Source organism: Tachypleus tridentatus, chromosome 3 (assembly GCF_004210375.1).
Source record: "Tachypleus tridentatus isolate NWPU-2018 chromosome 3, ASM421037v1, whole genome shotgun sequence".
NCBI classification, from domain to species: Eukaryota; Metazoa; Arthropoda; class Merostomata; order Xiphosura; family Limulidae; genus Tachypleus; species Tachypleus tridentatus.
In genome coordinates this window covers 68,404,351-68,427,610 of record NC_134827.1, presented here as the reverse complement: position 1 = coordinate 68,427,610, position 23,260 = coordinate 68,404,351, and the positions used below count along the sequence as shown (strand labels likewise).

The following is a 23,260-nucleotide window of genomic DNA, read 5'->3' as shown; positions in this document are numbered from 1 at the left end:
TGCTGTTTTTCTTTCTTAATTGGTGCTTAGAAACTGTTAATCATAATAAAATTTGTAGGTAACACAAAGAACTACATAATTTCATTGACTGCTTTAATCACTTTGATTTTTAATACTATGTAAACCTGTAACATCTTACTACTTCTTCTGTAGATGGGTCATAACCTTGATACTGTTCTTTAATAGCTTGCTGGTGTTTCTTCCCAAGCAAGTGGCTCAATAAATAAACTTCGGAACCAATCTAAAAAAAAATAAAGTTCAAAGATGGAACAGAGTTCAACTGATTTTCCCCACACATGTGAAATATTTATGTAAAAATCTATAAGTCATAAGATAAGAAAAAAAGTTTACTTGTATTTTTCTTATGCTCTTATTTCATATAATGAACTGGTCTCATTAAAATATCTATCTTTAATGTGCTACTACTCTGTAAAAGAGCTAAAGTAATCCTTTCATAAATTGATGTAGTGCATTCATTGAGGAAGAACAGAAATATATTGGGTACATTGATACAGATATAATTTGAAAATGTTTTAATAACAATTCACAAAATCATTGTAAAGAAACAAAATTATAAGAAAGAGTGTACTGCATTCAACATCAAAGACAGAAATTTATGAAGTCCAAGTACATAAAATGTGGTCAACTTGAAAGTTTCTCCTAACTTGCAATTTTTATTCAGAATCTCTTTCTTAAAGGTATGTGACAGAAGAAATACAACAATACACATAATGACCAGAAGCTTATTTAAATCTTTCATAGCAAATGATAAGCTTTGTAAGTATATCAATGAAAATAACTTAAAACTTAAGCAAAAAGCTGTATATAAATGTGACCACAAATTATCACATTACATATCTGAAAATACACTGAAGAAAAGCTACTGCTTGTCATAATACAGCTACTAATATTACAATTAACCTTTTTAAAAAAAGTTTGCTGGAGGTTGTTTCAGGGTTAAGAAAAGCTTGATGTGTGCTATGTTTCTATGATTAAAAAACAAACTTGTTAGGTGTTATATCTCTAGACTGAGAAAAAACTGATGTGTTTCTACACTGGGAAAAGCTTGTGAAGTAGTATGTTTCTAGTCTCGGAAAAGGTTGTTGGATGTTATGTTTAAGGGGTGAGAAAAGGTTGTTTGGTGCTTAGTTTCTAGACAGAAACTAAGAAAAGCTTTCTAGGTGTTATTTTTCTAGGATGGCAGAAAGTTGCTGGGTGTAATTTTCTAGGCTGAAATATTTTGCTAGGTGCAATGTTTCTAGGCTTTGAAACACTTTATATGTGCTATGTTTCTACACTGAGAAAATCTTACTAGACTTAGAAAAGCTTGTTGGGCTTGGTATGGTCTGGTGGCTCAACTCACAATGAGTTCAAGTCGATGTCACCAAACATGCTCATCCTATATAGCTGCTGCTGGGCTGGCCAGCTGGGTGTAAAAAATCCTCACTCACAAATTACTGTTACCTAATTGGGATTGTGGTCATTACAGAGAAAAAGACCTAGAAAAAGTTTGCTGGGTACTATGTTTCTCAGCTGAGGAAAGCTTTATGAGTGCCATGTTCCATAGGCTGAGAAAAACTTGCTAGGTGTTATGTTTTGAAATTTAGAAAAAACATGCTGGGCCTGACATAGCTTGGTTATTAGATTGCTCAATTTACAATGCTTATATTACTCAGTGAGTGTAGAAACGTTTCCTAGAGGCTAAAATATCTTAGATAATACCATTATATCGCTCACAGACACTAACTGATGTGTGTTGATATAAATAATAAATAGTAAAGAAAAGGAAAAAAACATTAAAAATAAAACTAAAATTGACGAGGTAAAGATATGCACATGACCCAAAGAAAATGTTTTAAGCTTATTTGAAATAGAGTTTAAAGGTATGTACACATTTTCATTTCTTAAGACAGGACAGAGTCCAGTAATCTTGATTTACATGTACCATGTTTTCTCATTGTATATTATCTTTAAAAAAGTGTTGGTAATTCTCTAACATTTACATTATTTACAACCAATAAAAAGAGAAGACTTTACTTCAGTGAATTATTTAACAGTATAATTTGTTATAATGACATCTTTTGAATTATTAAACCTAGATATTAAAAGATGCTATCACTAAGTTCACTTCTTCCAAGTAAGGTATAGACTTCAGTTTGAAAGCCAGGGAAATTACAATACCTACAGGAAATTGTGTCCTTTGTATGTATTATTAATTTACATTCCTATTTGAAATAATAAATTCAGTAAAGTACTAAAGTACCAAAAATTAGGGCTAGCTTTTATTGGGGCTTCCCAATTGTGAAAAAAACACAAAATCAAAAATGAATTACAGAACTTCTTGCTTGTTATGTATATATTTTTTATCTACTACAATAACAGTAACTAAGATATAAAAAATAAAAGCTTATTGAGTTAGGTAAAAATATAAAATCAAATTAAAATATTCTTATCAAGGTATGAACACAAGCTGCACATAACTCAATACTTTGATTTACTGTACCTTACGTTATTTCTTCACAAGTTGTTTACACTGTTTCTCTTTTCATGTTAAGTAGTTAGACACAATGTAAAGAACAATAAAGTATTGAAATAAATCAAAAAACACAAACTGTTACAAGCACGAGGCTATTTAGAATAAGCAATTGTAATTTTTTGTTAAAATCTACGGCCATTCTGGACAGAAAAAAGCTGTTCACCGTGGTCCACTTCAGTACATGACCAAGGGCAATTTGTAGTTGCCTCTCAATATATCTCATGTTCAACAACTGACACAAGATGTGAAAGTCGCCAACATTGAGCTTGTTTGCAACAGTAGGAGGGAGTTGTTCAGTGATGGCATTAATCTTTACACTGAAAAGTGTGACACTCAAAACACAGCTCGGAGGGACTCCAAGTTCTTGTAGAAAAGAACTGGAAAGTTTCGAACCCACAGGAACTTGGAATCTCCTGTCTATTAAAAAAGTTTTAATAAAAATCACAAAATGTCATACCTCCATGTTGTATCATAAGCCTTCTCAATGTCAAAGAATATTGATACAAGATGTTGTCGTTTGAGAAAGGCTTCTCTGATTGATGTTTCAAGTCAAATTAGGTGGTTCATGGTGGAGTGCTGTCGTCGGAACCCACACTGGGTGGGCGAGAGAAGGTTGTTTGATTCGAGGAACCAAACAAGATGAGCATTAACCATCCTCTCTAAGGTCTTACAGAGACAGCTCGTCAAAGCAATTGGATGGTAGTTTGACGGAATCTTGGGATCTTTCCCAGGCTTAGAGAAAGGTAAGATAATAGCCTGGTGCCAGACATTAGGAAAAACATTCTCCTGCCAGATCTGGTTAAAAACAATTAGAAGAATATCAAGAGAAGCAGGAGGTAGATGGCACAGCATGCCATAATGTACATCATCTGGTCCAACAGATGTACTGCCAGACTGATAAAGTGCCATTTGCAGTTCCACCAGTGTAAAGGGACAATTATAGTCAAAGAGACAGTCAGTTTGAAAGGAAAGAGATGAACACTCCACCTGAGTCTAGATGGCCAAGAAGGTGGAGGAACAAGTAGAAGAGCTAGATACCTGGCAAAAGCTTTCACCTAGAGTATTGGCAATGCTTTGGACATCAGCTACCTCTTGGCCATCAGAGTGCAAGATCAAGAGGGGGACAGAATTGTAGTGCCCACTGACCTTTCAAACCATGTCCCATATGACCTTGGAACTGGTGGCAAAAGATATGCTAGTTGTGAACTCAAACCAAGATTCCTTCTGGCTTTGACATTTTACCCACCTAGCATGTGCAGGGGCCCGTTGAAAAGCGATGTGGTTTGAAAGTGTGGGATATCTACGGAAAGTATCCCAGGCCCGTTCTTAAGCCTGCCATGCCATGTGGCAGGCAGGATTTCACCATGGTCAAGAATATAGTGGAAAACGTGTCAAGGTTTTGGGAATACATTGAGCAGCTGCTTGTATAATACAGTCAGTTACTGCTGCCACACAGTGGTCTATTGATGGCTGATTCACGATGGCAGGATAAAGTTCTGCGAGAGCAGTGAAAGTGGACCAGTTTGCCTGATCCAGCTTCCACCGGGGCACGCGGGTAGGGTGGCATCGACCACGGCCAGTTTCTCTCTAAAGGATAGGAATGTGATCACTGCCTCTTGGATTATTGTCTACCCTCAATGAAAAATGGGAGAATAATGAAGGGGAGCAAACCGAGAGATCAATAGCGGTAAAAAACTGACTAGGTGCATGAAAATAAGTGGAAGATCCAGTATTGAAAAGAGAAAGATTGTGATCAGAGAGCATATGCTCTACAGAGCGACCCCTCCTATCAATAACAGCACTTCCCCAGAGGGGATGATGTCCATTAAAGTCCCCCAGGATTAGAAAGGGAGATGGTAACTGTTCAATGAGAGCATCAAGGTCTGATTGATCATAGGTCTCTCCAGGGGACAGGTAGAGAAAACAAACACAAGAAACTTTTTAACAAGAGTATCAAAATCTGATTGATCATAGGTCTCTCTAGGCAACACAGATGGCTACGGCTTCCAATGGTGTGTTGAGCGGCAAAGACAGGATGGGCACATGCTGATCAACCACCCCTCCGTGTACTCGGTTCATCACACAGCCTGTCATTTCTGTACAGAGAAAACTGCCAAAAGGTGACTGTATTGGCAGATTTCAAAAATGTTTCTTGTAAGGAAAGACATACAGGATGGTAGGAAGCAACCAATGTTTTGATGTCATCCATATTAGAACATAAACCTTGAGAGTTCCATTGTATCAAAGTGGCCATTTTTAATGATGGGTGGGAGAAGTGGCTGGAGAACCATTTTGTTTATGACTGCGTCTTTTTTCCTTACAATCCTTATTCGAGGGAGGTCTACTGACCTCCATGGATCCTGCCAGGTCTTTGTAGTTGGAAGAGGATTCCAGTTACTGAGGACATGAACGAATGATTGTTTTGCATCTTGGGGTGGGAGAAAAAGATGTATCTGAAGAAATGCCTGTACCTGGAACCAAAGAATGTGGTTCTTGGGGTTTGTTGGAATGTATGGGAGGAACAGAGATGGGTGTAGAAGTTAATTTATCAACTATTTTAACCATAGAGGTCAAAAGATTTTTCATTTGTTTTGAGAACGATTCTCTCTTTTGGCATAGCGAGATCTGTCTGCACTCCCACTGTAGTTGTGGAATGAAGTGCAGCAGCATATGTCCAAGATGACAGCAATTTCCAAGCCTCAGGATAACTAATGATATGAGTCATTTTCAAACACTGCACCTCTTTTTCCTCCAACCATTTAGGGCTAGAACGAAAGTAGGAAGGGTGAGAACCATTGCAGTTGACACAATGTGGGTCCGTTTCACACTCATAGGCATCGTGGTCCATGCCAACAGAATGAGCACATGTCAGGGAATCACAACATGACGTCTTTGAGTGACCAAACCTCTGATAGGGTTTGGAATATATGGCCATACCCTGCAATTTAGGTAACTTGCCTTGACAGCGACAGGTGGACGTGGTGATGTAAATGTCAAAATGAGGACATTGGTTGGCATCATAATTCCATCTTTCTAAGTGGAGATACGCCTCACTGCAGAAACTCCTTGTTGGAGAAACCAGTGAGAATCTCTGACTCAGGGATGTTCTTCAAATCCCTTTCAACAATAACTCCTCATGATGAATTCAAGGTAGCATGAGGAAGTAACCTCAATAGGTACATCCCCAATTGCCTTTGAATTCAAGAGGAGTTCATTGTGCTGTGATGTGGATGTTTCAACCAATATGTGTCTGGATCAAATCTTCTTTACCAACTTTGGAGAGCCAGCAAGTCCCCACAAATCACTTCTGAATAAAAAAGGCAGACATTTGCCCTAAAGGTTTGTCTGACAGAGAATGTAGGATGAGAAAATGAGGTACAACTGGTGGTACAGACGTTGAAGATTGCTGATGAGAGTCTTGAAGACGTGATCGTTTACCTATTGACTGTTTTTTCACTATTTTATTTAAAATATTATTAGGAGGATCCATAGGCAAAAAGAAAATTTCGGTGCTCACTGAACCCACCCACCATGGCAAACACGTAGGTGGATGTTTAGATCCCAGACGAGGTAACCTGAAAAAACAGAACCTTCCCTGGGAAGTTCCATCACCACATTCAGGAATCCACATTGGAGAAACCAGTGAGAATCTCTGACTCAGGGATGTTCTTCAAATCCCTTTCAACAATAAGTTACCTAAAGAGAAAGGCTTTAAAAACCATAAATGTCCTCAAAGGCCATACCTCATTCCTCACCATACAGAACTAAGTTACTGACATAAAAGATATAGACTATTCTAGTCAGAACTACATGAATGATATACAAGATACAAACTAATCCATCCAGAACTATGTTATTTACATACAAGATACAGACTAACACAATCAGAACCAAGTTACTGACACACAGACTAGTCTATCCAGAACTAAGTTACTGACATACCAGATACAGACTAATCCATCCAGAACTACATTATTTACACACAAGATACAGGCTAACACAATCAGAACCAAGTTACTGACACACAGACTAGTCTATCCAGAACTAAGTTACTGACATACCAGATACAGACTAATCCATCCAGAACTACATTATTTACACACAAGATACAGGCTAACACAATCAGAACCAAGTTACTGACAAACAGACTAGTCTATCCAGAACTAGGTTACTGATGTACAAGACACAGACTAACACAATCAGAAAAAAAGCTGTTGATATACAAGGTACAGACTGATACAACCAGAAATGAATTGTTGATATGCTGAACTGATTGGGTATACCAAACATTTTTATGTAATGCTTCAGACATTAAGAAACTAAGTAGAATTTACATAATAGAAGTTTGTGGGTGTGACAAGCAGATGTGAAGAAATGGGATAGGAGAGATCACCCACATTGTGGAATAAGAACTACAACTAGATGAAGTGTGGTTAGCTAGCACTAAGAATAATGTGATTAAAAAAAACTGACACCCAGCATATCCATGAGCAGACTTGAAGAGAAAAAGTAAAAGGCAATCCTATGTTGACAATGACAAACCGACGATGGTACTCTGTTAATACAGAACAGAAACCTTTATATTAAAAGCAATAATCTGAATATTTATGTGAGACTGATTACCACAGAATCATGAAGTGGAAATGAACTGGTAACTAAATTTACTCATTATGACAGCAATCAATCAACAGAAGTCCAAAGAACTGTAGAAGTGCCAGAAGAACTTGCAGGTAGCTGTGCACACAACTTAAAAACTCTTAAGAATACTGAGGAAATATTATGTAAAAACCCACATTAGGAGCTAAAAATTAGCCTTCAAGCTGAAAGTAGAAGCTACCTTTATGCTCAGATTTCTCCAAGACAAAAGGAAAGTTCACTTAACTGAATTTCTGAAAGTTCGAGATTCTGAAGTTGTCCAATTTACAAGAACAGCCAGAACTCCTCTTCAACTTTGGTGTAAGTCAAACTGATCAACTAATGCAGTTAAAAAATTACAGCAAGTTTGACGACAGAAACTGTTAACTGTAGTAAGTCTGCATATCATGCTGATTAAGAATTTACAGAAATAAATAACTTAATGAGTACTGTAAAGGAATTATTACAGGAAACAACTAAATATCTAATGTGAGAAGTTGTATTTTTTATAAGCAAAGAATAAAAATAACATTTATATTTGTGGATGGAATTTCATTCTCAGACTCATTCTTTAGTCTAATACTAAAATTCTTTAAGTTAGAGAATTGTGTGCTCCACTTACAACAGCATACTTTCACCTAATACCAATCTGGTGTGACTTGCAGTAAAGTCATATCATAACTCCTATGACTAGCCAAAACACCTGCCTGTCACAACCAGGAATGAGCTTTTGACATACAAGATACAGACAAGTCCACCAGATCGAAGTTACTCACAAGATATAAATTAATACAATCATAAATGAGTTGTAGGTATACCAGATACACATTATTCCAACCAAACTACATCACTAACATACAAGATATAGAATAATCCAGTGCTTACTCAGTGAATGCATTTATCAAGGTTAACCCTAATCATGTTGGATGAGTTTTCATTCACTTAGTTTTGTTGCGACTTCTCTTGCTTTTGACATATAATGCTGTAATCAACTGCTTAACTGCTAATTTACATGCATCAACTATTTCAAAAAATACACATTTTACAGACTACGCATAAGATTCAGCGAGAGCTGCAGTTCTCATCAATATATAAGATATTCATAGTAAAATCAGTTGCTCGAACCTTAGTGTGGTATTCTATCTGATATTAATGCCCATCCCTTACCTCAACTAATTTATGTAAGTAAAATTTATACTACTAATTTAATCTTTTATCTATATAAAAATATAGGCTAATAATAAATAAGCTGAGCATCATAACTTCAGTTTTATCCCAAAGATTACTGATAAGAAGTGAAATTCTCCCAGAGTCAATACAATGACATTTTGAAAATTCAAAAACAGATAAGACTCACTTTTTTGTCATACATTACAATATTGTTAATGACGGTAAAAAATAAACAAAGTTGGTCAACCTGACATCTAATTACTTTATGCAACATGAAATAGTTTTGATCTACAACTAGTTGAGAGATCCGCAATTCAGAGTGAAAAACAACTTCACAATTTTATTTTTTGTGTAATAATTTCTTCAATTAAAGATCAAGGAATAAAACAGGTGTTATCTTACCAACACATTACACAAAATACACATTTTTTTCACTTCATACGGCACAAGACGTGGCACGTCATCGTTTACAGAAGAATATCGTCGAACACTAAGTTCAAAAGCCTTCTGTCGTATCTGTTCCATGTTTTCCTCGTGACGACGGGCACTTTCTTCTTGCTAAATATGAATTGATGCAAAACTTTAAGCTGTAACATACAGTTTAACAAAAGACTAAAAATTTTTAGTAAGTTGCAATAAAGCCGACAGAGGCAAATAAAAGAAAAACAGTTCTTACGCAGAAAGATGTGATACGATCTCAAATTAGTAATTTCATTTAATAATAGAAGTAAGTACTTGCATCATTCTTTCTTTGTCCACAAATTTCTGCAGCACTTCTATTTATTAAGCATAAAAAATATTTTATATGAAATATTTTACTGCACACGTCAGGTCAAACAAAATTAAAAAAGTTCAGCAAAACATAAAATACAAAGAATATTTTAGTCAAGTAACCATTTCTGAAGTTGTGAACTTTATTCTAAGATACTTACTGAAGAGAACTTTTACTTCTAGTCTGGAAAAATTCTAAAAATGAATCTCAATGAAATATCCACAATAACTCTTTAGTTTAATTTACATTTCTCTTTCAAAAGTTTTACCTTCTGCTGAATTTTCTTCTGGAGCCCTTCCACTACGGCCTGTTGGGCTGCACTTAGAGCTTGTAATCTCATTTCTCTGTCTCTAAACATAAGACAGAAATACTCAATAATATAACAGTTAAGGCTGCAGCATTTATCTACAAAAGAATCCAACAACTATCTAACAATTTATTATGCAAAAATTTCAATTTAAAACAGTAGGTTAAGAACAAAAACAGTCTTTCTTCACAAAGTTACAGATGATCTGTAAGTCATGGCATATTAGCTTACAAGCACAAATATGTTAGGTTATCCAGCATTTGTTTCTAGAAAGCTTACGATGGGATATAGAAAGTTTTCACATAATTGTTAATATAATAAAGTATCTTTACGCTGGATTTTCGGCAAAATAACATTTTCAGAAGTCTCATGTAATTAAACTGTTACACTCGGCTATAAGCACTTTAAACCAAACGAATAATATTTGTCCATGTGCTAAATTTTAGTCTTTAGTGGAAAAAAAAAGCCAAAAATTATTTTCAGTTTGACATATGTTGAACTACTGTATGTTGACTTCCCAGGCATGTATGCAATTAAACAAGTACAGTAGATTCCAGTTAACTGGGCCACCAGTTAATAAGGATGGCCGTTCATTGGAACAAATTTTGAATAAAAAAATCAATCAAACATATAACCCAAATTTGTTTTGCTTATTTTGAACACCAAACCATTTAATTGTGCTGGTATCATGGCGTGCTGTACTGCAAAGTGACCTGTGGATTGTTACCAAGTCGTCGCTGACCGACTCATTGGTGTGTTTGTCTTTACCGCTGCCATATTTTGCTTCTAGTTTGGCAGTGGCTGCTGAATGGATCAGTTGGATCCTTGTCGCTTGTGTAACATGTCAGGCTCCTTCAAAGATGCCATAGAAAGATTTAATGCTTGCTGAGAAAATTGCTTTTCTGCACCAAATTAAAATAATACTGTCTAACACAAGTCAATGCCAGCTGGTTGAGATAGCTGGAGTGCTGAAATCTACAATAGCATGGGTAATATAGCAGCAAGATAAACTGCAAAACAAATGGATCTTACATAAAGGAGGAGGAGAAGGAAATTCTCAAAAATGAAAGTGAAAAGATCAGATGTTGAGGAGGCTCTCAATAAGTGGTTCTCTATTGTAACTGGACAAGGTGTGCATGTCAGTAGTCTAATGCTAAAGAGTAAGCCAGAAGAGTTTGCTAAAAAAGCTGGGTCACAATGATTTCACAGCAATAGATGGTTGGTTGTCTCAATGGAAATCTAGGTTTGGCATTAAATTCAAGAAAGTGCATTTTGAAAAGGAGAGTGCTGAACAGTGAAAGTCAAAAAATTGCCAAATCTGCTTCAGAAATTCTGTAAAGATATCTCCAATGCCAATGAAACAGGCCTGCAGCTTCGTGATCTACAAGCACACAACACTTTCTGATTCAAAAAAAGCAATGAATGACATCTGTAATTTTTGAGAAATGGCTAAAGAATTGGGACACTGAATTGCAATTAACATCAAGAAAACTTTTGTTGCTTCATGACAATTGTGCAGCACTCTCCCACTTACCTTGTTTGAAAAATATCCATTTGCCATCTAATACCACCTCCTTAGTGCAAAGGAATCATAAAAAAGTTGAAAAATTTGTGTCGTAGAAAATTGGTACACTACATCCTCGAAGAAGTTGAAGAACATATGCTGGCATCATCTTCAACAACTAAGTAAACAAGTGCAAAGATTAATCTTTCACAAGTAGTACAGTTTATTGCCAATAGTTAGAGAGGAATAAGCACAAAGACCATTCAGAATTGCTTTGCTCACTGTGGTTTTAAACATTCTGTCTTGGAGTTGCCCAAGAATCATGATAGTGAAAATGAAGCAATTTTAGAAGTGCAACATGTCAAAACCTATGAAGAGTTTGCATGTATCGATAACAGCCTGCAGCATTACAATGCAAATGAAGATTGTGAAGGTGCAATTGTTGATCAAATTGTTGACCAAAAAACATCAGAAAGCCAGAACAGTGATGAGGATAACCACACCTGAGTTTGAACAAGTGACTTACCAGCAAATTTAATGATGGATTATGACATTATTTTATGGAAGAAGGCAATGAAGACAGTACAATATGTGCAGCAGATACCTGCACTGATTTTGTTCAGATGTACTCAGTTAAGAGAACATAGCAGAATACGTTCGATAAATTTCTCCATCAATATGCATTAAGAACTACAGTAATGCAAATAGGTGAACGTGTACAAATTAAATTTGTTTTTAGGATAAATATTTTTGTCTATTTGTACAATTTGTTTCAATTCTTATATGGTAAGCAGAAGTCACCAAGGATACATTTTCCAAATAATGGCCAATCAAGATGGCCTTATAAATATAGCCATATTTTACAGTCAAAACCAAAAAGATGTTCTTTTAAATTTAATGATCCATAACAGTTTTTCACTAAAATCTCTGTTTTGAGTTTCTTTTGATTCTAATAAATCAGCCTTTCTACTGCAACTGTGGTTAATATATAAAAGTAACATATAATCTATATAAAATATAACATTATTTTGATAAGAAACTGAGAAGTTGTATATAATCCCACATATATTTCTAACCTAGCTTTCTGATTGGCTATCTCTTGCCTCTCTTTTTCCTTTTCCTGTTGCTGTTGTTCTATTTTTTTATCCTTTAGTTTCCTTTTCTCCTGTATTTCTTGTAACTTGGCTATTCTTTCTGCTTCTAATACACGACGTCGTTCCTAACGCACAGAAATAAGCAACTGCCATTTTAAATTTGCAAGCTGGCAATGATATCGAGTAACAAAATGTTTCTAATATGTTATTAAAATTTAAAATATTAGAAGTGAATAGTATTTATTATATATTTTCAGTTCTAAAAACCTAAGTATCTTTGGGAAAAATGCATCATTATTTAATTTAAAAGAAAACTATTTAAAATCATTTCACTTTCAAGCAGTAATTGATCTAGGTACTACTGGGTTACAAAACAGTGAATAAAATATTAATTTAATATTAGCTTAACATCAATAACAAACACTCATATCTACTACTCTCCTAAAATGTTGAGAAATCAACAATCAGTATTATTATTATTATTAAAGTAGAGTCTTTATAACATAAAGTCTTATAAAAGGCATTAACATTGAATTCCTTACAATTACAACAATTATACTAAACGTTCTTATAAATTATAAAAAGTCATAATGATAGCAAATTCCTTCTAATTTAGCAAGGTTAACAGAAAATCAATTTTTGTTCCCCATCAGCATAATGTCATTTAAGTAATGTAAGTTATTATCTGAACAATTTGTTTTAGAATTTTTGCAAAAAGCTACACAAGAACTACCTGCACATAACCATCCTTAATTTTGAAATGATAGGTTAGAGGGAAGTCAGCTATTCAACAACATCTACTATCAACTCTTGCCTTCTTATAAATGACATAAACATTCTCAGAGTACAGAGCTTATTTTATGGCAGAGGTACAAACCAGGAATTCTAAGGTTTATAGTCAGAGTATGCTACCATTAAGCCATCGAGAAAATATAAAATAATATTTGATACAGTTCATATTTTAATTTAATGATGGTCAATAACTGAACATTAAATAAAATTTCAGTGCAGTTTAAATGTTTGTTTAAAGATCACCTGTAACTGAACATAAAATAATATGAATGTACTTCATATGTTAACTTAGAGATGAACTGCAATTATAAGAACAATATTTTACTCCAAAACTGCACTTTGGGTTTGTTTTATTTCTAACACATTATTTCCATGTTTTTTTTCTGATCATCCTCATTAATACCATAAAAGTACAACATAAAGTAACTTTAAGAGTATTATTACTTCAGCTGCAGCTTCTTTGGCTGCCTTCTCTTCTTGTCTTCTTTGTCGCTCTTCCTGAAAAGAAAACAAAAATCAAAATTGTTCTTTCTCTGATAATTTTGTACAAATTTATACTGTTTATAAAAAGATTGTGATCTTTCAAACATGAAGCTTTAACAACAGCTTTTATGGAAGAATCTAGAGAAATAAGCTCTTTCACTATGGACTCAGTCAATTTGACATAAAAATTTACCCCAAACTGATGTTAAGAGTTTACATATTATAACTTCAAATATGTTTTGGATATCTTCACAAAAGTTTGTACACTTTCTGTATGCATTAAGCACTATTTGCAGAAAACAAATCACAGTAATTAAAGAAGTATTTTTACTAAAACACTTCTCTATAAATATGTGGAGTCAGAGTGTTGATTTCTCCAAGTGCAAATTGATTTTCATGTTGAAATAAAAATATATTATACTTTATTTGAAAGATCTCAAATTTCATTTGGATAATCTCTAATCTTTGGATAATAAATTTAAAACTTTTTCTTCAGTAAAACTTCACATTTTATCTGTTATTTTCTCTCATCTAACTCTATGCCAGGTTGGTCAATTTGACTGATCTCATATCCATTTAAGAAAACTTGTGAAACTACATTTGTTTATCCTAAATAGTTTTAACTCCTAACAGTATAGGTCTGTTTATACTTAAATTTTATTGCCCTTTGAACTGTATTTAACTAATATTCCCACCATAAAAGTTACAAATAATTTGTCAAAGGTATAGCACATGATATAAGCAACTGCCATTTTAAATTTTCAAGCTGGCAATGATATCGAGAAACGAAATTTTTCTAATATGTTATTAAAATTTAAAATATTAGAAGTGAATAGTATTTATTATACATTTTCAGTTCTAAAAACATAAGTATCTTTAGGCAAAATGCATCATTATTTAATTTAAAAGAAAACTATTTAAAATCATTTCACTTTCAAGCAGTAATTGATCTAGGAACTACTAAATCTCACACAAGTGAGATTTTAGGAACTATGAACTACTTGTGAGCATACTATGTGAAATTTTTTATCATTATTATTATTAATTTTACCTATTTAACATTATTTAATCCATAAATTTTCTAATTTTTAACTTCAGTTTTATAATAATAAATAAAGAATATAAATAAAAAAATACTTGAATATTTTTCTTTTTTACTGTCAAGTTTCACAGACACTTAACCCTACTTTTTTATACTTATGACACTACTGTACTAAGTATTTTTTTATTTAAAAATGCACCAGAAAACATGAAATAATGACATGTAAAAAGTAGATAATGCCTTATAACCCTCATAATGTTTCTGGACTTTCTAACTATGCAAAAAGAGCCATTGCAAAATTCAGCTAAGCTTGTCAATGCATTTCCCATGGGAGTAAAGTATGAATTAGAATTGAAATAGACAACTGTCTGCACAGCATATATACAACACAAAATATATTTTGACAGATTAAAATTTGGCTTTCTATTGGTTATAAATAATATGGTATTAAACATCAGAGTGTGCTAATAGTAATTTGTGAAAGGCAGGTGAAGTAAGAGGGGTCTGACTTTCTATTTTACTGATTTGTAATCAAATAATATCAAAGGCTATAAAAATTATGCTTTGCCAGAGTGTTGATACCATTATAAAAAGTAATTTACACTAAATTATATATATATATATAAACTAGAGAACAGAGGATGCCTAGAGATTCAATGTTACAATTCTCATACTATGATAAATTCAGGATAGTTTTTAAATATTCCCTTATAAACTTAAAAACTCTAAACTTGTATACAATTAAAACTTGAATTATTAACTATATTTTTATGCTACATATATTTATATATCATGTCAAGATAGTAATTTAATTAAATTTTGAATGTAACCCCCTAAACTTTCATGACACTTGAAAAAAAAAAAGGCCATAGCAAAAGTGTTAATTAAACTTGCACACATAAATACTTGCATTTTACATGAATAAGGCAAAGTGTTGAATCTAATAGGAATTTGACATTCAATGTTAACTGTATTTTGTATTTTCCTCAAACTTTAAACTTACTCACCAATAGAACTATAACTCATAAAAATTCAACGAGGACAGGTGAAGTGACTATAAATATTTGAAACACAGCTACTTATTTATTCATAGCTGCTATAATTTTTATTCTTCCAAAATATTTCCCAATTTTACTACACAAATGAAACTCTTTCAGGCCAAGCAGATAAAAATTGTTTCTTAGCCTTTCTCCTTCCCTGGACCTAAATACACTCCTGTCAGTGTCACATAAAGTGAAATGTATATCTATATCCATTATTGTCAAACCATTAATAAATCTGTTATGTGTTTAAAGAAACTTTAGCAGATTGAACTAATTAAAGTCCTACTTAGTAAAGTTGAGATTTTCAGTAATTTATTGAATCAAACATCTCACCTATTTTGTAAAAAAAAATCTATTTTCCTAACAAACAGAAACTTAATACTTCTGACAAAAGACTATTAAAAAACCATGTTATTTTCTGTTTTAAAATTTGATTCAGCTCTATGGAAATTAAAACGGGTTCAAATTCTCACCTGAATATCTTGTAACCGAGCTTCATGGTCTTTTCGTTTAGTCATAATATCATGCCACTTGTTTTGTGCTTCTAGTGTATTGATGAAAGCTATTTCATTAACCTGTAGCAGATAAATAATACTGTTACAACCTCTACTTTTAATCCAGTTGTTTCAAGAAACCATACTGTTTAGCTAGAATAATTCAATGTTCAGTGATTGGAGGAATTATGTGTACTAAGATCACACCTAAGTTTAGGAAAACTTTGATCCATGTAAAAGTAAATTTGGTTGGGGTTATTCATTGAATCTGTTGGATTGGCTTACTGACTTAGTGAGTCTGTCAGTCAGTATGAGATGAGTAGAGTTTTGTCTTTAAAGGATTGCTGTGAGACTACATTTTGGTTTCTACACCAAGCATTATGTAAAGTTTACAAATAATCAGAGCATAATATAATCAGCCAGTTATTAAATTCTGGCTTATAAAATATTTATATTAGAGTTTCAATGAAGAACAGAGAAAGTAAATTACTATAAAAGTGGAATTTTTATTAAAAATAATTTATTTTCACAGTCATTCTTATTTGTAAACATCAAACACAAGAGCTGTAAAACTGAAGTTAAAGAAATAAAACATCTTTATTATTAATAATACTGCACTTTGAATAATTCATTCTACCACATAACATAAATGAACTGAATCACTAACAAAAATAATTACATAAATACTAAAAGTGATCAATAAAAAGTAGATAAATTAAATGCAAAACTAATCAGTTTTTGAAATATTCACCACAGTATCTTAAACAAAGTGCTCTAGGTTACTTGTAGAAATACCCAGGTTAACGATTTCAAATTACGATATTCAACAAATACATCAGAACTCATCTCTTTTTACATTAAATTTCATACCTTCAAACAAATAACATGTATACTCCAGTGATTTTTACTGAAAAACTGAAAGATCAAAACACAACAGTGTTTAACACTTGATAACCTTGCTTATTATATAATTAAAACATGCAATTAAAACACCTCAAAGTAATTGAAATCACTCTAGAAAATACAATTAAAAAAAGGAATGAAAGATAAAATAATGAATAAAAAATTTCTCTTAACCAATCACAGGATTAATTTTTTTGTATTAAATATTGAACAACAATTACCTTCTCTTGATTTTTCACATGACTAGTTTACAGATTCAGTACTCAGTTACTTTCTGACCATCCACAACTGGATTTTAGATTCAACAGTGAACTATAATTTATTTTCTCTTAATTATTCATTAGGTTTTAGATATGGTATTCATAGTTACATACTCTTCACAATTTGTAGATTCATTATTGAATGGAAAATTACTTTATCTTGACCATTCATGAAATTACTTTGTAGATTCAGTACTAAGTTTAAAGTTACCTACTTTAAACTATTCACCTGATGAGATCTTAGATTTAGTACCATTTTTTTTTTTTTAAATTATGACTTGAACACATGCATTTGTCTGTACATATGTCAACATGGATTGGAATAAAGAGATGCAGACTTCTCATGGCCATTCACTTCACTTGACTAGTTTTATAAATACTTGGTACTCAGTTCAAAGTTACCTTCTCCTCACACCCATGTGATTAATTTTTATATTTAGTACTGATTTAAGGTTACCATCTCTTCACATGACTAGTGTCAAATTCAGTACTGTGCTCAGTGTTACCTTCTGATTATTCACAATCCATGACTATTTGTAGATTTAGCACTGAATTCAATGTTACTTTCTCATGATTATTTACATAGTTAGTTTTCATATTCAGTATTGAATTCAATGCTATCTGTACTTCTTTACTTTCTTCATTTACATATATAGAAAAACAGATGAAAATACAGCCCATTTTCCAGTAATATGAAGTTACGATATAATGTAGGATGTTTTCCACAATGAAATGTGATGTTTAATAAAACACATGTACAATAATTTAATTACAGTAGTTTCAGCAATATGCAAGATAGATTCACTTAGCTGCATCTTCTTAACTACATTCTATCTAGAGCTATTAAATGAAATACACAAGTTGTATATGAGAAACAATACAATACAACAATGCTGAATATTAATTTATAACTATTCTTGTCTTTTGCTGAAAATATACTATAAATACATTTCCAAGAAAACAAAACTTTTAACAGAAATGTATTTTCAATGGAATACAGCAAAATCCAAAAAGTTGCATTCAGTAACAAAAATTAGATGAAGCTCTGTCATTTCTATTTGAAAGATGAAAGTAAAATATAACTTTCCTTAACTTTTGAAATAAATACAGATAAAAACAAACCTTCTCTTCCTCATCATGAGCTTTCCTTTTAATCATCTGAAGTTGTATCTTTCGTTTTTGCTCAGCACGTAACAGTTTCTGTTCCATAGTTATCCTTCTCTGTAACTTTTGTTCTTCTTTCCATGCTTTCATCTCTTCTGCCTGTTAGATTACTAACACAATAAGAACTATATTCACTTGGAAATGACTGCATTAAAATCAACTGGATTTTCCATGTCTTGTTCAACAAAACTTATTTTTCAAATTTAAATATGAGAAACAAAACAAGTTTCAAGACACTAATAGAATGTTAAAATAAGAAAAAACCAAAAATAATTAGGATATTAGTAGAATGTAACTTATCAGCAAAGGTTTTTGCAAGGGAAAATATACAACAAATACACATTTTGAACAAAGTTTTCATAGTGTATTTATCTTCATAGAATTTGGCAGTCCTTCAATTGCCATTATACGTCTGTTACATAAAAAAAACACATCTTTTGTGAAGTATTTTAAAAATTGAAATACAGATTTGTCCATAAATACATATTCAATATTTGTTTTGAATAGTCCATGCACAAAGTAATTTTCATATTAACATTAAATATTCTTTTCCTCATTTCAAAAATATCAGATTTCTGATGTGTAAATACATTTCAGATGTTTTGTTTTCAGTCAAATTTTATATTTTATTTCTTATTTTAACTACCATATCTCTATATGGGATCAGTCAATATGACTGACCTCATAACCATAAAAAAATCTAAATCTAAATTAACTTTTTTTTTTCTAAAACGACTTTAAATTGTAACATTTCTTTACCCTAAGTAACTTTAAGCTTGTAAAAGTGCACATATAATTGTAATTAAATTTTATCAACAATTGAACTGTCTCTCACTACTGTTTCCTCCATTATAAGTTGTAAATTACCCACAAAAAGTACAGCTTACATTACACTATCAAGTTATACTACGCTTCAGCTACTACAAGCTGCTTGTGTGTGTGTGCACCTTAAAAAACATTTTTATAATACCATTATCATCATTTATTTTATCTAATCTTAACTAACCTAAAAAAGTTCACTATTTTACATTTTAGTTACTTTTATAACAATAAAAAAGGAATAAACATAAAAAAACAAAGTAGTTACCAGAATATTCTTTTTTTCTTGCTGTAAATTGTTCACAAAACTTAATCGTACTTTCTTTGTACTAATTATAGTAATTCACTAAATATTTATTTAATTAAATAATGCACAAAAGGAAATAGACTAATAGCATGCAAAAATTCATCCAATTTCCCCTAACTATAAAACAATTTCTAGCTTTTAAAATATGCAACAAGAATTATTATAAATCCATCCATGATAGTTGTTAGTTTTTACACAGAAACAAAGCTTTTACCCTGAATGAAACTGACAGTTATCTCTTCAGAACACAATGTTATTTGATAGATGAAGACTTTGGTTTTCTATTGGTGATATGCAATTAAACATAAGAGAAGTATTAACAAATTCTGAAAGAGAGAATGTGGCAGTAGCAGTCTGATTTTTTATTCACCAGCTCTGTAACCACACAATGTTGAAGGTTATAAAAATTATAGTTTGTCTTAGCAATGACTATTTATTAGTAAGAAATTTACATTTAATTTTGTACTTTGTAGAACAGTGGTTGATAAAACAGAGGGAGATGTCTAGAGAAAGTGTGACACCATGGAGAATTCAGGGTTTTTTAAAGTATTGCCTTAGAGTATTAAAAGTTATATACTATTAAAATATAGATTATTGGCTAATATTTTATGCTATACTAATTTATATAACATAAATAGAAAGTAGGTTAATAAAATTTTGAAAGTAAGATAGTGAAACCTTGTGTCATATGTAGTAACAACTACCTGTGGTGATACGGTTAAACTTTGTTAACAATGTTTTTCAGTTCCATCTCAAATGTGGATAACTTCATGATGTAAAAATGAAATACACACACACACAGATATTCACATATATGATTTAAGTCTGTTTTTGATGATTTCTTATATATATAAATATTTTTAAGACCATATAATAATGAAACTCAAACTGAGGTACCTCAAAGCTTGTATTTATAGCAAAAATTATGTTAGTCAGGAAGATGATTATACCAATTTTACTGAATGTAACATTATATAGGTAAAAACAACTGGTGTGGGTAGAGAAAACTATGTAGAGGAGCGAACAACATTTCGACCTTCTTCGATCATTGTCAGGTTCACAAAGAAAGAAAGAAAGTGTTACTGACCAATAGCTGATCACATGTTTGAAGGCAGTTGTGTAATTGTGTGTAGGGCATGCTCAGATGTTTGATTATATATTAATATAGGTATGAAGGTGTTCCTTTGTATTGGTTTATTTTGGGTTTAAGTTGTTGTATAAGTAAGGCTTCTTTAATTTTGCGTTTGTTTATGTTTGTTTCTTTATTTAGTATTTGGGTGTTTTCTATGGTTATGTTGTGTTTATATGATTTGCAGTGTTCGAAAACATATGAAGGTGACTTTTTGTGTTCTTTCAATCTGGTTTCCTTTTTTCTACTTGTTTCTCCAATATAGAAGTTGTGGCAGTTATCACATTGTATTTTATAAATAATGTTGGTGTGGTGTATGTCAGTGTTGTTTTTACATTGTATAGACCTCAGTTTTGTGCCTGGTTTTTGAATAAATTTGGTATTAACTGGAATGTCATATTTTGTTGCTAGTTTTTGCAAAATGTTGGTTATTTTTCTACTGATGTCAGGAATATATGGTATGCAGCAGTATACAGTTTTGTGATATTTTAATTTGTGGGATACATTTACTTTTGTTAGCTGAATTTGCTTTTTGTCTAGGTGTGTGCGTATAATGTTTTCTACAGTTTGTAGAGGAAACTTATTGATGTTGATGAAGTATTGTTTTATTTTGTCTAATTCGTCATTAATTTTATCTGGTGAGCATAGATTTATGGCTGCATTTATTTGGTTTTCTATTATGTTGAGTTTTTGTTTTGTTTCATGTGCTGAGTCCCAAGGAATGTATAGTCCAGTATGGGTGATTTTTCGGTGGATTTCTGTTTTAAATTCTCTTTTCGGTTCTTGTAATTTTGAGGTTAAGAAATGATATTTGATTGCTATCTTCCTGTCCACATGTGAAGTTAATGTTGGGATGTATAGAGTTAATGTGATTGAAAAAATTAAGTATGTGTTCTGTAGATGTGAATATCAAAACAATGTCATCTACATATCTGTACCTATGTAATACTGTATTAATTGCTTGTGTTTCAACTTATGTTCGAAAAATATTGGCTAGAACTGGTGATATTGGATTGTTCATGCTTAGGCCATTTGTTTGAATACAGTTATGGTTGTTGAACATGAAGTTTGTCTTCATCCTGGTGAATTCTATGGGGGTTATTAATAGGTTGCTAGGAATGTCCATTGATAGGTTAACTATTGGTCAGTTACCTCTTTCTTTCTTTGTGAACCTGATGATAACAGAAGATGGTCGAAACGTTGTTCGCTCCTCTACGTAGAGTTTTCTCTACCCATACCAGCTGTTTTTAAATATATATTTTTCTCTACAAGTGGGTTTTCTCATCATTATGGATTATGAATGTGAAATTGGTAAAATATATTTTGCAGCTAAATAAAATTCTGAATCTCAACAGCACTTAAAATTATATTATTTTTCTGATGAAACTTATTTGAACATAATCACTTTTTTTAAAAAGATTAATTACTTTTTTGACTATATCTTTAAATTTATGAGCTCTTTCTTCTAAGAACTTTTCTCTTTGCTCTTGAGCTTTGGCCAACTTCTCTTCATGACGCCGAATGGTTTCAGAACGGGATCTACAGTTCAAGTTATAAAACAAAAACTATGATATTTCAACTGAATTGTTAATAAAGTATAGTGCTTGCAGTTCAGTATTTACCACATAAACCACAATGGGTTATTTATTTCTAAATCAGATGTTTTAAACAATATTTGACAGTATGGCTACAAACCAAATGTTTAGGTCACACAAGTTAACATTTTTCTTACCTGAAAATGTATTTTCAATAGTTACTCAAGTCTGCACACAATTATCTTCCTATATTCTTTTTAATATTCTGCCAAAGATATTTGCACTCCTGCCTAATTTCATGTGAACTTGCACCATTGCATGGTAATGTTAACAATGCAGATAAAGCTCTCAATCAATGGGGGGTGACATCTCCATGTACACCAACTCCCACTATGCATTATGTACTTATGAATCTTTCTTTCTTTCATGAGGCAAGTAAACATTTGGACCAGAAGTGGGGAAGACAGATGGAAATGTGCATGGGGGTTGGGGGTATGTAATGGGGAAAAAAATTTAAGTGAGGAAAATATTAATTTCCATAAACTCATTTCCAAACACAGTTTAACTAGAATCCCACATTCAGATGGTAGAGGGACCCATGCATGCATTAGCTAGATAATCTCCTTTCAAAGAGCATCCAAAAGTATGTAATGGCAGGGATTTGTAAGGAAGATTTTCCCTTAGTAAAACCATTTTGACTATCCAACAAAATTCTAAACATTGTTAAATGCCTTTGCAAAGCATCTTTTAACAGTCTTTTCAAAACTTTACCACAATTGATGCAAGACTAATGGGTCTATAATTACTGGGACAATTTTATTACCTCTGTTGGGAAAAAAAAAAGAAAAAAAGCAATATTAGCCAACCTCCACTCCTCTAGCACCTGACAACAATTTAATAACTTATAAAATACACTACATAATTATTAAGTGGTTTACATATCCAATCCTTAACCTTCTTCAAAACATTTGGGGAGATTATTATCTTATTTAAGAGATTTATCATTCTTTAATCTTCCCCATTTACCTTAACAAATTAGTTAAGTGAAGTTTGATGAGTGCAAGTGGAGGAAGAGAAGAGTTTGTGTACATGGAGGTGTGTTGTTTTTCTATTAGTACAGGACTTTTACTGAATGATGAGATCATCATGCAGTGATGCAAGTTTACAGGAAATTAAACAGGAATTTTTACAAGACTAGTGGCATGAAAACCAATTTGGCAAAGCACATCATAGAACTGAAAATTATATCTAAACTGTGTGAAGAGGTTTTT

General features: G+C 32.3%; 1 protein-coding gene across 13 annotated transcripts in view; it reads right to left on the bottom strand.

Annotated features, from left to right (window-relative positions):
- Positions 1–23,260, bottom strand: part of ssp3 (SCAPER domain-containing protein short spindle 3) — a 168,446-nt gene that overhangs the window by 51,997 nt on the left and 93,189 nt on the right. For all 13 annotated transcript variants that reach the window (XR_013026326.1, XM_076494406.1, XM_076494403.1 and 10 more), the window contains 8 exons: positions 21,882–21,993; positions 18,158–18,298; positions 15,852–15,953; positions 13,255–13,308; positions 12,001–12,143; positions 9,382–9,463; positions 8,744–8,899; positions 140–241 (listed from right to left, as the gene is read on the bottom strand). Coding sequence is in view for 12 of the 13 variants with exons in the window: in XM_076494406.1 (XP_076350521.1) it covers positions 140–241; positions 8,744–8,899; positions 9,382–9,463; positions 12,001–12,143; positions 13,255–13,308; positions 15,852–15,953; positions 18,158–18,298; positions 21,882–21,993 (892 nt within the window). In the remaining variant the exon portion in view is untranslated. The remainder of the gene's footprint in view (positions 1–139; positions 242–8,743; positions 8,900–9,381; positions 9,464–12,000; positions 12,144–13,254; positions 13,309–15,851; positions 15,954–18,157; positions 18,299–21,881; positions 21,994–23,260) is intronic.